This window comes from Balaenoptera ricei, chromosome 2 (assembly GCF_028023285.1).
Source record: "Balaenoptera ricei isolate mBalRic1 chromosome 2, mBalRic1.hap2, whole genome shotgun sequence".
Classification (NCBI taxonomy): Eukaryota; Metazoa; Chordata; class Mammalia; order Artiodactyla; family Balaenopteridae; genus Balaenoptera; species Balaenoptera ricei.
The window spans coordinates 7,150,713-7,163,711 of record NC_082640.1 but is presented as its reverse complement, the minus strand read 5'-3'; the positions used below and the strand labels follow the sequence as shown (position 1 = coordinate 7,163,711).

The window sequence follows — 12,999 nt, the reverse complement described above, 5'->3', positions numbered from 1 at the left end:
GGCCTAGAACCCAGGCATCTTCAAGCCTAGTCCAAAACTCTTTGAATTAAACTACATTTTTTTACCATTATTTACTCATTTAAGAAGAATGGATATTATGAAAATGGTTGCCTTTTTCTCAAATGATCTTGTTAACAAAGTCAAAACAAATTTAATTAAGGTACAGTCCGTCCTTATTTGTGGGTTCAGTATTTGCAAATGTGCCTACTTGCTAAAGGTTATTTGTAACCCCAAGTCAATACTTGTGATGCTTTCTACGTGCACGTACAGAGGGGCCAAAAGTCTGAGTCTCCTCCCAGCTGAGGTCGACCAAGGCGACGGACGCTCTGCCTTCTCGTTTCAGCTCTCACACCATAAGCATCCTTTCTGCAATCAATTTAGTGCCACGTTTTTGCATTCCTGTGCTTTTTGTTGGTGATTTCCCTGCTTCAAACAGCCCCTGAATGCTGGCCCAAAGTGCTGTCCAGTGTTTCTACCTGCAGGAGGCTGGGATGTGCCTTATTACATGTTAGACAAGCTTCCCTTAGCCATGAGTTACGGTGCTGTCGGCCATGAGTTCAAGGTTAATGAACCAACAATATATATTGAGTCAGGTATCTTGCAACAGAAACACACATCAAACAAGGAGATGTACTGATCAGTGGATGAAAACGTGACCAGAGGCTCTCAGGAACCTAACCCTGCATTTCCCCCGGGAGCAACGGCTCAGGATTCACCAACTCAGTGTTCACGGTGACTCTGCAGAACGTAACTCCTGTGATGGTGAGAATCAGTGGTATTTTGTGCTGCTGCCCCCACCCCCCGAGCAAAGGTGGAGTTGAGGTGTCTGGATACCGTTTAGACTTACCCCAGGGCTGTTTCCAGTGATTTCTCAGTGTGAAAAATGGGGGAGGTCAAACATTGTCTTTAGCAAGAACCTAACAAGGACCACCTTTCTTATCGCGCTGGCCTTCCCAGGGTTCTGCCCCAGGCCCACTCCCCTCCACTCTCTGGGTTAGATCATTGTTCTGAGTCTCCCTTAAAAGCTGCTGATGACCCCAAACTCCACCTCCACCTCCAAACCTCTTAAGCCCCAAACCCTTTTCAAACTAAAGCCCGAACACACCTGGCGTCCCAGAGGCAGCTCCAATCCAATCTACGCTAAGTTCATCACCAACTACAATCCCGACACGCATCCCTTTCTCCCCATCTCCCCACCTCCACTCCCACTTCCACCCACCTCTGCCTGAGCCCCAAGCCTGGAGAGAGGGGTGCACACGGGAGGGAGGAAGAGGGCTTCTTTCAGCCGACGGCATTAATCAATCAAGTCAACTCGAGGGAACCACAAGGCGGCAGGTCTCCCAAGCCCACCGCCCGCCTGTTATTCCATCCACTCCATCACCAGCCAGAAACCCGAGACTCAACTTCCATTTAGTCTAATTCGTCCCTTCCCTCACATCTGTCCCACCCATTCTCCAAGGCTTTCTGGATTTTGCCCGCTAAATATTTCTCAGGTTTATCTCCTTTTCTCTAACATTTTCCTAAAGGATTTCCTCAGTTGTACCTATTTCAAATCCACTTTCCATAGCTCTCAAAGCAGTGGTCCCAAACCATAGTGAACATTTTTATCCATAAATACCCGGGGTGGGGGGGTAGGAGTTGCTTGTGAAAATGCAGATTCCTGGGTCAATCTGCCCAGTCTGAATGGTTGAGTCCTGGAATCTGGATCTTTTCACAAGCACCTTCTGATGCTAATATCTATTCATCCTCACGACTCAGCTCCCCTCTCAGCCTCTCCAGGAAGCCTTCCTTCATTCGCTCACCTAGGCCGGTGAACTGGTCCCCAGCGTCCCCGTAGGCACCTAAATCTATCAGAGCATTGATCCCATCAGGAGGAGTCGGGTTCTGCGGCTGACGTCATAACTAAACGACGAAGTCCCTAGGGGCGAGTTCTGCGTCTTTAGATCTGTATCCTCAGTGGCCAGGGTAGTGCCTGGCACACAGTAGCTACTCAGTAAGTGTAAATTGAACTTAAAGAGAACTTTGTGGCTGAGGGTAGATGCTGGGGCTGGAAAAGACGGGCACAGTCACGCTTAGCTCCCATGTGCCCCAGAGGCAGCAGGGACCCTGATGGGGCGTGTCCAGTGGCACACAGGTGAGCGCTAACGCTGGCATTTTGCCAGGCACTGTGTTAGATGCTACACGTTTATCAAGCCCCTACTATGCTGTAGGTGCTGTAAGCTAGTGCACCTACATTAACTACTTTTTACTCAGAACCACTCTACAAGGTAGTATCAGCTCCCTTTTGCAGAGACTGGCATCAAAGCTGGAAGGGCTCAAGCACAGACTGGGAACCAGAACCCAGGTCCAAAGCCCTTGCTCCTCCCATCCCCCCACCCCTGCTAGCCTCAGAGCAATAGTGCTGGCAGGTAATGTGGTCCAGGCACACTGGGAGTGCCTTGGGAGTAATGTGATTTATAATAAGTAATATATATTTGGTCTTGGTCTCATTCCTGCCTCACAGCTCCTATAACCCTTGGAATTTCCTAAGTAATAAGGGCAATAAAGGTATCTTTTGTTAGTTATAACAAGCCACTTACCATGGGAGTTTCAGTTAATATAGTAATTTTTGGAAGGCCCCTAGATAACCCAAGGATGGGGGCTGCTTGCCAGGGGAAACAACCATGTGATTAGAGGGTTGGAACTTTCGATCTCACCCTCACTGAGCTCCAGGGAGGAAAGGAGAGAGGGCTGGAGATTGAATAAATCACTAATGGCCAATGATTTAATCAGTCATGCCTACATAATGAAGTTTCCATAAAAAACCAAAAGGATGGGGTTTAGTGAGCCTCTTGGTTGGTGAACACTTGGAGGTGCTGGGAGGGTGGTACACCTGGAGGGGATGGAAGCTCCACACCTCTTCCCACAGACCTTGCCCTACGCGTCTCTTCCATCCAGCTGTTCCTTTAATAGCCTTTGTAATAAACTGGTAATCTAGTAAGTACCCAGCTGGTGTCACAGAATCCGCAAATTGCTGGATGTGTGGAAAAGCACCCACATGTTTGGTGATCAGACACGCCAGAAGTGGGGTAGAGTGTTGAGAGGGGAAGAAACACACGGCAGTGTTCTTCCTGAGCAGGTGAGAAGGTGGGAAAGAGAAAGACAGTCTCGCCATCATTCCCCATCTTTTGGCCAGCATTGCTCAGACCCTGAAGCAAGACGAGAAAGCCCCCATTTCAGAGCACTGCCCCAATCCCATCGGCTGGTTACTATCAGTAAGGTACAGAGCGGGACGCTGGGGAAGTGAGTTCCATCATATGGACAGTAACGTACAACCCGCTTCACACCGGGATCCCACCTTTCCTGCACATAAGGGGCCCCAAAAGCTAAGGCAGAGAATGAACATGTATTTTCCTGATTGTCTGACTTAACCCTTAACCCTTACAAAATTGTTTCTATGTCTGACTCCATCCCTAGCCTGACTATAAGCCCTGTTTTAGAGAAAGGTTAAGACCACCTTACCGGGTAACCGGATTGGCTTCCACGGGGCAGAGTTTGGCACGTAGGCATGCTTTGTGGCGGTGACAATCAGCTGACTGCCCAGCTTATACTGGAATTTGAGGAAGGCGACGCCATCTGTCCCCGAGGTGCCAGAGGCGATGGAGACCTGGTTGGTGAAAATCTCAATGAGGGCATCGGGGACAGGCTGATGGGTGCTGGCATCACTGATGTGGACCTTCAGGGTGACCTCTGGAAGAAGGACAGAGCAACAAAGAACAGTGGCTATTAATTGGGCAACTCCAACAGTGATTCTGCTATAACCGCGATAGGTAGTAGAAAGTGGGATATGCTAAGAAAATCTCGATCTACATCCAAAATATAAATCATTTTAACCGGGAATGTTCTCCTCTTAGAGGTCCTTTTTTTTACTTTACATGATTTCTTATCTTCCTCAAAACCACTGCCCATAACAAACTGCTTTCCCCCTGGCTCCTCCCAGCTCACACCAACAAATAATTGAGAGAAAATTTCTATCCCTTTAAATAAACACAATGCTCTTTTATCCTGCCCAGCGCTGCTGGCAAACACAGCCTAAGCAAGGTTCGGGCTGCTACAGAAAGACCCTGCAGGTGCTAAGATTTGCAGCAAAATTCTTCAATGGTCCTGGTGAACATGGATGTGTACAGCTCAGGGTTGCTGTGCTAGTAATCATGATGACGTTACTGAAAAGTAGTCCAAAATACCTTTAAAAGGGAGGACCCAAACAGTACAGAATGTCAGAAGAAAAAAAAAATAAAAGTAAACATTTGAAAAGATGGCTGAAGTTGAGTTAGTAGTATTGGCAAAACCAGAAAACGGATGTGGGAAATGGACAGCTCCAAATTAACGGTAAAAATTACACTGGAATGGATAATTTTCATTTATTCAGGCAAGAGATGTATACTGAAGTGTTATCCCACACCTAGAATCATGAGCAACTGTGCACAACTACAGTGGTGAAGGGAAGGGAGTAGACAGGTAAGTGCTATGCCCGGGGGGCATCTGGTGGAGGCACCAAGGGGGCACTTACAGAACAGCACATGCAAAGGCCCAGAGGCAAGAGAAAGCCCTGCTTCCTGGAGAAACGGAAATAGGAAATAGGTTCTGAAGGCTGGAGGGGGAGTGTGAGGGGTACAAAGCCCAGGGAAAGACAAGGCTTGAGAGGCCAACAGGGGCCAGATCAGAAATGGCTTTATAAGTGACCTAAAAGGATCGTTCTTTACCCTAAGGGTGACCTAAAAGGATTGTTCTTTATCCTTTATCGTTCTTTATCTTTATCACTCTTCCACCTTGGTAACTTGCTGGAAATCAAATTTATGCGTAGAAACACCTGGTTTTGGATGAAGGATGGACTCGGGGATTGGCAAGACTGGAGACTGAGCATCTAGTTAAGAGACTTCTGTAATAACCCAGCAAGAGAAGGCGATGGACCATGGTGGACATCAGTGAAAGGATGCTGATTCCAGATATATTCTAGAACGATCAGTGTATTCTGCTCCAAGAAACCCCTTTTGCTAAGGTAGGAAGGGAGTAAATGGTAGCCAGTGACCTAAGTTCACTAGCCACTTAGAGGCACTACTTGCCATACATCGTGAGCTGCCTCAGTTCTGAAAGCCTTACTGGTGATTTGGGAGAGGGAGGTGGGACAAGGAACCGGTGAGCAGGGAGGCTCACGTTTAAAGAACCACTGGAGAACCACTGGCTCAGTGGAGAGACCATTGGGGAGGTCAAGGCTGGCTGGGGGCAACCTGAGAGTGAGGGGAGGAGGCGTCCAAGCCAGCCCCACGGGAAGTGCCCAGCGTGCATCTCTAGAGTTCTAGGCAGTTCACACTCTAGGTCTGACCCTCGGCTCTACCAAGCGCTAGCCACATGGCCTTGGGCAAGTTACTTATGGTTTCCAGGTCTCGGTCTCCTCATCTATAAATGGGGGATGATAGCGACATATATCTCAGTATAATTACAAACACAAGCTAGTGCCATTACGGTATTCCAGTCACTATGCTTGAAAGCATTCGGTCACAGTGTCCGAGGGTCCCAGGACAGGGCACAGGGAGGAGAGCTGGAGGGGAAAAGGGTATGAAACTAAGTGGAGGGATGAGACATCCTTCTTGGGAGCTAATAACTCAATATCCCAAGCTCTTCCCCAACTGGGGCCACTACATTGATTAGAACTTCTTTTGGTTCGAGAACTTCCACCTTGGTAACTTGCTGGCGATCTTATGATGCGAAAGCAACCTTTTCAATACTGCAAATTTCACTTAGTCGATCATTTTCTCACCCTTTTTTCATATACCGATGAGATAGGCTGGGAGCCGGGACACTTTAGCAGAATGACTGTACCTGGACAAACGTCTCCTTGAGCAACAGAATAGAAAGAAACTATAAAGGAATAAAAAGTAACTGCACGCATGCACAGTTGGGGCAATTATGAACAATAAGATACAAAAGGCCACCAACCAACCGCCACTTCTTAGGGACTGGGAGCAAAAGCAGGGTCCTGTGCATGGTCCCCGCACACAGCACCAGCAAGGGGGTGGGCAGACCACCGAAGCGACGTGTCCTGCCCGGCCCAGAGACCTGCCCCTGTTGTTATCCCATTTAAGGAACCAGTTCGCCCCTCCTCGGGGAGCGAGCAAGGGCACCTATTACTTGTTTCTGCTCCCACGTGCTGCAGCCTCCCCAGTAAAACCTTGCCTGAATTTTTCAGCTGGCCTCTTCTCAATTTCTACTATTAAAGAGTCCAAGGGCTCGGTCAGTATCACTTACTTGATCCATTTCTTGACTAGGTGACCATGAGGAACCCCTAAAGAATCCTAGACCTTGGTGCTATATAAGGTCTGCACCAAATAAATCTCTCAAAACCTTGTAGAGGGGCTTCCCTGGTGGCGCAGTGGTTAAGAATCTGCCTGCCAATGTAGGGGACATGGGTTCGAGCCCTGGTCCAGGAAGATCCCACATGCTGCGGAGCAACTAAGCCTGTGCGCCACAACTACTGAGCCTGAGCTCTAGAGCCCGCGAGCCACAACTACTGAGCCCACGTGCCACAACTACTGAAGCCTGCATGCCTAGAGCCCGTGCTCCGCACCAAGAGAAGCCACTGCAGTGAGAAGCCCGCACACAGCAGCAAAGAGTAGCCCCCGCTCGCCGCAGCTAGAGAAAGCCTGCGCGGAACCACAAAGACCCAACACAGCCAACAATAAATAAGTAAATAAATAAAATGCCTTAAAAATAAAAAAGCCAACTGATGAAACAATTTGTGGAAAGAAAAAAAAAACCCCAAAAACCTTGTAGAGAAAAAAAGTGCTACAGAAATTGAACCTGGTTACTTCATACTACAGGAGGAGAAAACTGCCAAAAGAGGGATAAAATCAACATCAAGAAAATCAAGGATATGGCATTACAAAACATATTTAGTTGATTCCTTCCAATCTTATCATTGTTATCTTAATGCAGGTTTGCAGTATGTACAAACACACATTTGTTTTCTTACTGAACTGGGGTCTTCCTTGTCCCCAGGTGGTATAGGAAGTTATAAATGAATTAACATGTGCATAGCAGAAATCCTCTCAAACAGGGCAAGTGGGAAGGTGGCTTTGTAGCGTTGCAGTGATGATCTATGTAATCTTATGGTAATGCAACATTTACTAACAACTGGGATTACAAGGTTTCTGCTTTCTCTTAACTGTTTGCTGAGAAGGCAAAAGCAGCTGAGATTTGGAAAAAGCTAAAGGATTTGTGAATAAACACAAGAAAGGAGTTCTCCTATAATCAACGTCCTAGATTCTACCACTTGAATTGCTTCTAAAACGGGAAGCCTAGTTTATGTTCTGCAACTGTAGTCCTTGGGAGAGATTACGTAGCTACTCTTTTGGTGTGATAGGATGTGAAAACATGTCACTATAGTTAAGAAATTATTACAGACCACTGGGGTATCATATTTTTAAAACTTTTGCAATTTGCTTTATTCATATGACAGTACAGCATGAACAGTCCTCTTGTTCAGTGGTTCTATATCTAGTTCATTGTTTTAGAAATGGACTTTATGTTTTAGAGCAGTTTTAGGTTCACAGCAAAATTGAGTGGAAGTCACAGAAATGTCTCACTGGGGTATCATTTTTATAGAAATACTTATATTATCCATTCAACAGCAAATAAAATTATTCCCACTAAATGACAACCAGGGGAGTGATCTTATGACAAGATGGAGCATTATTAACTATTTATTAATCTCGTCTTGCAGATAAAAGGAAGCCCCTATACATGGCCACAGACCTAACTATGCATTAAGATCCACTCCTGGGCGTGTATCCGAAGAAAACTCTAATTCGAAAAGATACGCGCACCCTAACGTTCACAGCAGCTCTGTTCACAATAACCAAGACTTTGAAGCAACCTAAGTGTCCCTCGACAGATGAATGGATGAAGAAGATGTGGTACATATATACAATGCAATATTCCTCAGCCATAAAAAAAGAATGAAATAATGTCATTTGCAGCAACATGGATGGACCTAGAGATTATCATACTCAGTGAAGTAAGTCAGAAAAAGAAAGATACCATATGACATCACTTATATGTGGAATCCAAAATATGGCACAGATGAAGTTATCTATAAAACAGAAACAGACTCACAGACAGAGAGAACAGACTTATGGTTACCAAAGGGGAAGGTTGGGGGGGGGGGGGAAGAATAAATAAGGAGTTTAATAATAAATTAATAAATTAGGGATTAGCAGATACAAACTACTATATACAAAATAGATAAGCAACAAGGCCCCACTGTATAACACAGGGAACTATATTCAATATCCTGTAATAAACCATAATGGAAAAGAATATGAAGAAGAATATATATATGTATATATATATATATATATATGACTGAATCACTTTGCTGTACAGCAGAAATTAACACAACCTTGTAAATCAACTATACTTCAATTAAAAGAAAAATAAGATGCACTATGTTTCTTTGTTGGTCATGACAGCTGATGTATCCTGCTGAGATGGGGCACCTGATTACTAATTTGAAGCTGGGACATTATTCTTTTACCCTCTACCCTGAACATCCATCACCAAGTTCTGCTGATTCTGATTCCGGAATATAGATCTCAAAGCCGGCCTTTCTTTCCCATCCCTTGTTAACACTGCCCTATCTCAGGCTGTGGAAATCTATCACCCAGACTGCTGTTCAGCCTCTTCACAGAAATTGCCACTGTCTTAAGACCTGATCCCTGAGCTCCCACTGAAGCCAGTATTTCAGGGAGCCACGTGAAATACTGATCTCACCACTTTCTGTTCCCCTTCCAACCCGACTGTGCTCCCCACCAAACGTGGCCGAGGGCCAGGTGTGGCCAGCTGCCTGTTTTGTGTGGTCCATCAGCCAAGAATGGTTTTTCCACTTTTAAATGATTGGGGGAAAAATAAATTTAAAAGAATAATAGTGAAATGAAAATTACCTGGAACTTGAATTTGTGTGCATAAAATAAAGTTTTATTGGAACACAGCCACGCCCAGTGATTTACATATTGTCCAAGGCGGTTTTTGCATTTCGATGGTGGAGTTTAGAAGTTTTGACAGAGACCTAAGGCCTGCAGAGCCTGAACTATTTACTTTCGGCCCTTTAAAGAAAAATCTGCCCACCCCTGACCTACACGATCCATTTTAAGGCGCCCAAGGTCCTCCACAATCCGGCTCACCTGGTCCCCACACAGCACAGGCCCCAGACACTGTCCCCTACGTTTCCTACTTTCCTTCGTGCTGCTGCTTCTGAGAAATCTGTGTAGGAAATGCCGTTGTCCAACTTTGCTTTCCTGTTGCTAATGCCTGTTCATCCTTTAAAAGTCCTAGTTAAGGTTTATTCGAGAAACTGCTCCCAACTCACCAACTGCTCTCCACAGCGGGTTAGAGGCCCCTCGCCTGCGGCCTCAGCACTGCATACACTGAGACTGCTCCCTCCCTGTTGCCATCTCGGTCCGTTTTCATTGCACACCAACGACGTGGGTAGACAGCGGTGAACGGACCCCCAACTCTGAGGAGCTCTTGGCTTTAGACATTAAATAAATAAAGACCAAGTATAATTACAAACTGGGAAAAATGCCTCCGAGGAAAGCTGGGTACCACAGGACAGCAGGATGGAGAAGAGCTGAATTTCAACTGCAAGGGCCTTTCAAGGAGGTGTCACGTAAGCTCAGGCCTGAAGGATGCACAGGAACCCGCCAGGCAAGGGGGCGCAGGCGGGGCTACAAACCCCTGGAGGTGAGAACGACCTCGTGGCTTAAATGGAGTTAGGACCAACGTGGAGGGAAATCCCGGAGGGCAGCTAACCGTCTCCTAAGACTGCAGTGTGGGAGCCGCCAGCCACAGGGGGGTGTCAATTTAAGTTTAAATTCATTAAAGTGAAATTAAATTAGAAACTGAGCTCCTTGGATACACCAGGCACATTTCAAGTCCTCCACAGCCATGGGTGACCAGTGGCTCCCATACTGGACAGCACAGAGAGAACATTTCCACCAACACAGAAACTCCTACCAGACGGCACTGATGATGCCTTACAAACGCTCACCTCAGAGTCTGAGTAAAGAGATCCAGGGTATCTGGGTGGCTCAACAAACTCCCAACGAAAGCACATCAAGTGTGATTCTGCAGCCCGCCTGGATCTGACCTTGACTTGAGGCCCCTGCAGCGACTTTCAGGCTCCATGTGTTCTCCACCCCACAGCCAAATTACCTCCCACTCAGCTCCTACACGGCTCCCACCCCCAATTCAAGGAGCTGCAAGGGGGCAGGCTCTTTGGGCTGTTTCTTTCCTCGGCAACCTCCCCCCACAAACCCATTCCCCGGGGCTCCCGCCCTCACCTCCTGAGCCTCTGCTTAAATGAGGCCTTGACTGACCACTAGTTATTTCTTTTAAACTTTTATTATGGAAATGTTAGAACACATATAAAAGTAGAGAAAACAGTATGAGGATCCCCCCAGCATTGATAAGCTTCAAATATCAACTTTCTACCATTCTTGTCTCATCTGTGCTCCCCGCACCCGATTTTCCCTTCCCTCCCCCTCCCTCCCCTCCCCTCCCCCTCCCCTCCCTCCCCTCCCCCTCCCCTTCCCTTCCCTCCTTCCTTTCATCATTCTTTCCTTCCCTTCCTCATTTTTTTTTTTTTGCTGAAACATTTTGAAGCAAATCCCAGACATCATAACATTAGGTCACATTATTTCCCCATAAATACTTCAGTTTACAACAGATAAGGATTTTTTAAAAAATACCCCAAATGCCATTAACAGACCCAGTTTATAGAACAACCTCTTTACATTGTCTCATACCCAGCAAATATTTAATTTTCTCTGATTGTTTAAAAACAATCGTTTTTACAATTCTGACCATTCTCTCTAAAATGTCAATCCTAATGTCTCCCTGAAATTCTGATATTATCATGCTCTGCCTTTTCTTTTATGCATTACACTTATCGATTCTAACATGTTTCTAATTTATATGTGTATTAACCATCTGACTCTTCTGGGACATAAACTTTGAGACAGCTGTTTTGTCTGTTTCTCTTCCCTTCTTTATTCATGTATCCCAGGCACATAGAATAGTCTCTGGCACATAGACCCTCAATATCTATGTTGAACGAATTACTAAAACTAACAAGCATTTCTGGGTATCATCTGGTATATGGCCTAAATATACCTGCTTTTTGTTGTTCCATTGATTTCTTATTCATTATTGTTTTATTATTATTATTACTATTAATTAATTTATTTTGTTTTGGCTGTGCCGCATGGCTTGCGGGATCTTAGTTCCCCCACCAGGGACTGAACCCAGGGCAGTGAAAGCGCTGAGTCCTAACTACTGGGCCACCAGGGAACTCCCCGTCATTATTGGGGTTTTTTTCCTCATTATTTTTTTAAATAGAAATTATCAAAATTCATTTGAGGAGCATTAATCAATCCAGATAACTAATTAATTGTACTTAATTGGAAAATATTTATTGATCAGCTACTATGTGCTTGGTATTATACTAGGGACTGTGGAAGATGAAAAAGAGAAGAAAAAAAGATATGGTTACTGTTTTTAAGGAGTTTACAGTTTTTTGGGGGGGTAGGGGTGGGGAGAGGTAAGACCAATCCACGTGCCAGAGAGCAAGAAGGATGAAGCTGGATAAGACAGAGGAGAAACAATACAGCAAAAAAGAGACTAAGAGGGTCTGGAGTTTACAAACATAAACACAAACTAACAAAGAAAAAAGATCTGAAAGTACCTAGAGAAGTAGAGGTGATGTAGGGGTGATATTAACAATTTAAAAAGGGGTACCATTGGCTACACAAGCATGTACGGTATGAATACTGGCCGTGATCACGGTTTATTGAATTCAATGGGGGAATGCTTCTTGGAAGAGAAGAAAGTTGAAGCTGAGACTGGAAGGGCGGGTAGCACAGGAAGATGAACTTGATTGCCAGCCCAGCATTTTTGGAAGATTTCAGTATGTTCCTGCATCACGTGTTTGGTCTAAGGCAGAAGCCAGGGACTTGTTTTCCCAGCCGCCCTGGTAGCTAAGATGGAGAAATGGATTTTGGCCTTGCTAACCTAACTTCTGCTAATCTGCTCCACCCTCATGCTGGATTTTGATTTAGAAGAAAGCAGGTGCTAAAGCAGGTGCTAACAACAAGGTCCTACTGTAGAGCACAGGAAACTATGTTTAATTTCTTATAATAAACTATAATGGAAAAGAATCTGAAAAAAAAATATATATATATATAACTGAATCACCTTGTTGTACACCAGAAAATAACACAACATTGTAAATCAACTACACTTCAATAAAATTAGAAAAATAATAAAAAAGAAGCACGTGCTTTTTCTGACCAAGGGAGCAGGGAGGAGACGTCTGGTCGGGGGCAGTGGTGTGAGCGGCCCCGTCTCAGGGCAGGAGGGCAGTAAGGTGGTCCCGGCTCAGTCTCCTCATATGGCCGTGCACCTCGTGCTCACAGGAGTTTTGTGAGCTTCCTAGCTGGAGTGGGTAGGGGTGGGTTGCACCCCTCAGGTTCTGTGCTGTCCTGGGATGACTCTATACAACAGGGGACCCTCTCTTTGAAACTGCACCCACCTGGTTCTCCTCCCACCCCCTGGCCTTCCTTCTCAGCATCTGTGATGGTTAATGGTATATGTCAACCTCACGGGGCCATAAGGGGGCCCAGATGTTTGGTCAAACATTATCCTGAGTGTGTCTGTGAGGGTGTTTCTGGAGGAGGTGAACGTTTAACTGAGCAAAGCAGCTCACCCTCCCTCATGTGGGTGGGGCTCGTCCAATCAGTTGAAGGCCTGAAGAGAACAAAAAGGCTGACCTTTCCCAGAGTAAAGGGAGACTTCCTCCTGCCTGCCAGCCTTTGAACTGGAACATCGGCTTTTTTCCTGCTTTCAGACTTGAGCTGAAGTTTCGGCTCTTCCTGGATCTCAAGCCTGCCCGCCTTTGAACTAGAA

The 12,999-nt window shown here is 45.7% G+C and overlaps 1 protein-coding gene across 1 annotated transcript in view; it reads right to left on the bottom strand.

Moving 5' to 3' along the window:
• Positions 1–12,999, bottom strand: part of FAM171A1 (family with sequence similarity 171 member A1) — a 127,346-nt gene that overhangs the window by 55,110 nt on the left and 59,237 nt on the right. The window contains exon 2 of the mRNA XM_059910145.1: positions 3,502–3,729. Within this exon, the coding sequence (XP_059766128.1) occupies positions 3,502–3,729 (228 nt within the window). The remainder of the gene's footprint in view (positions 1–3,501; positions 3,730–12,999) is intronic.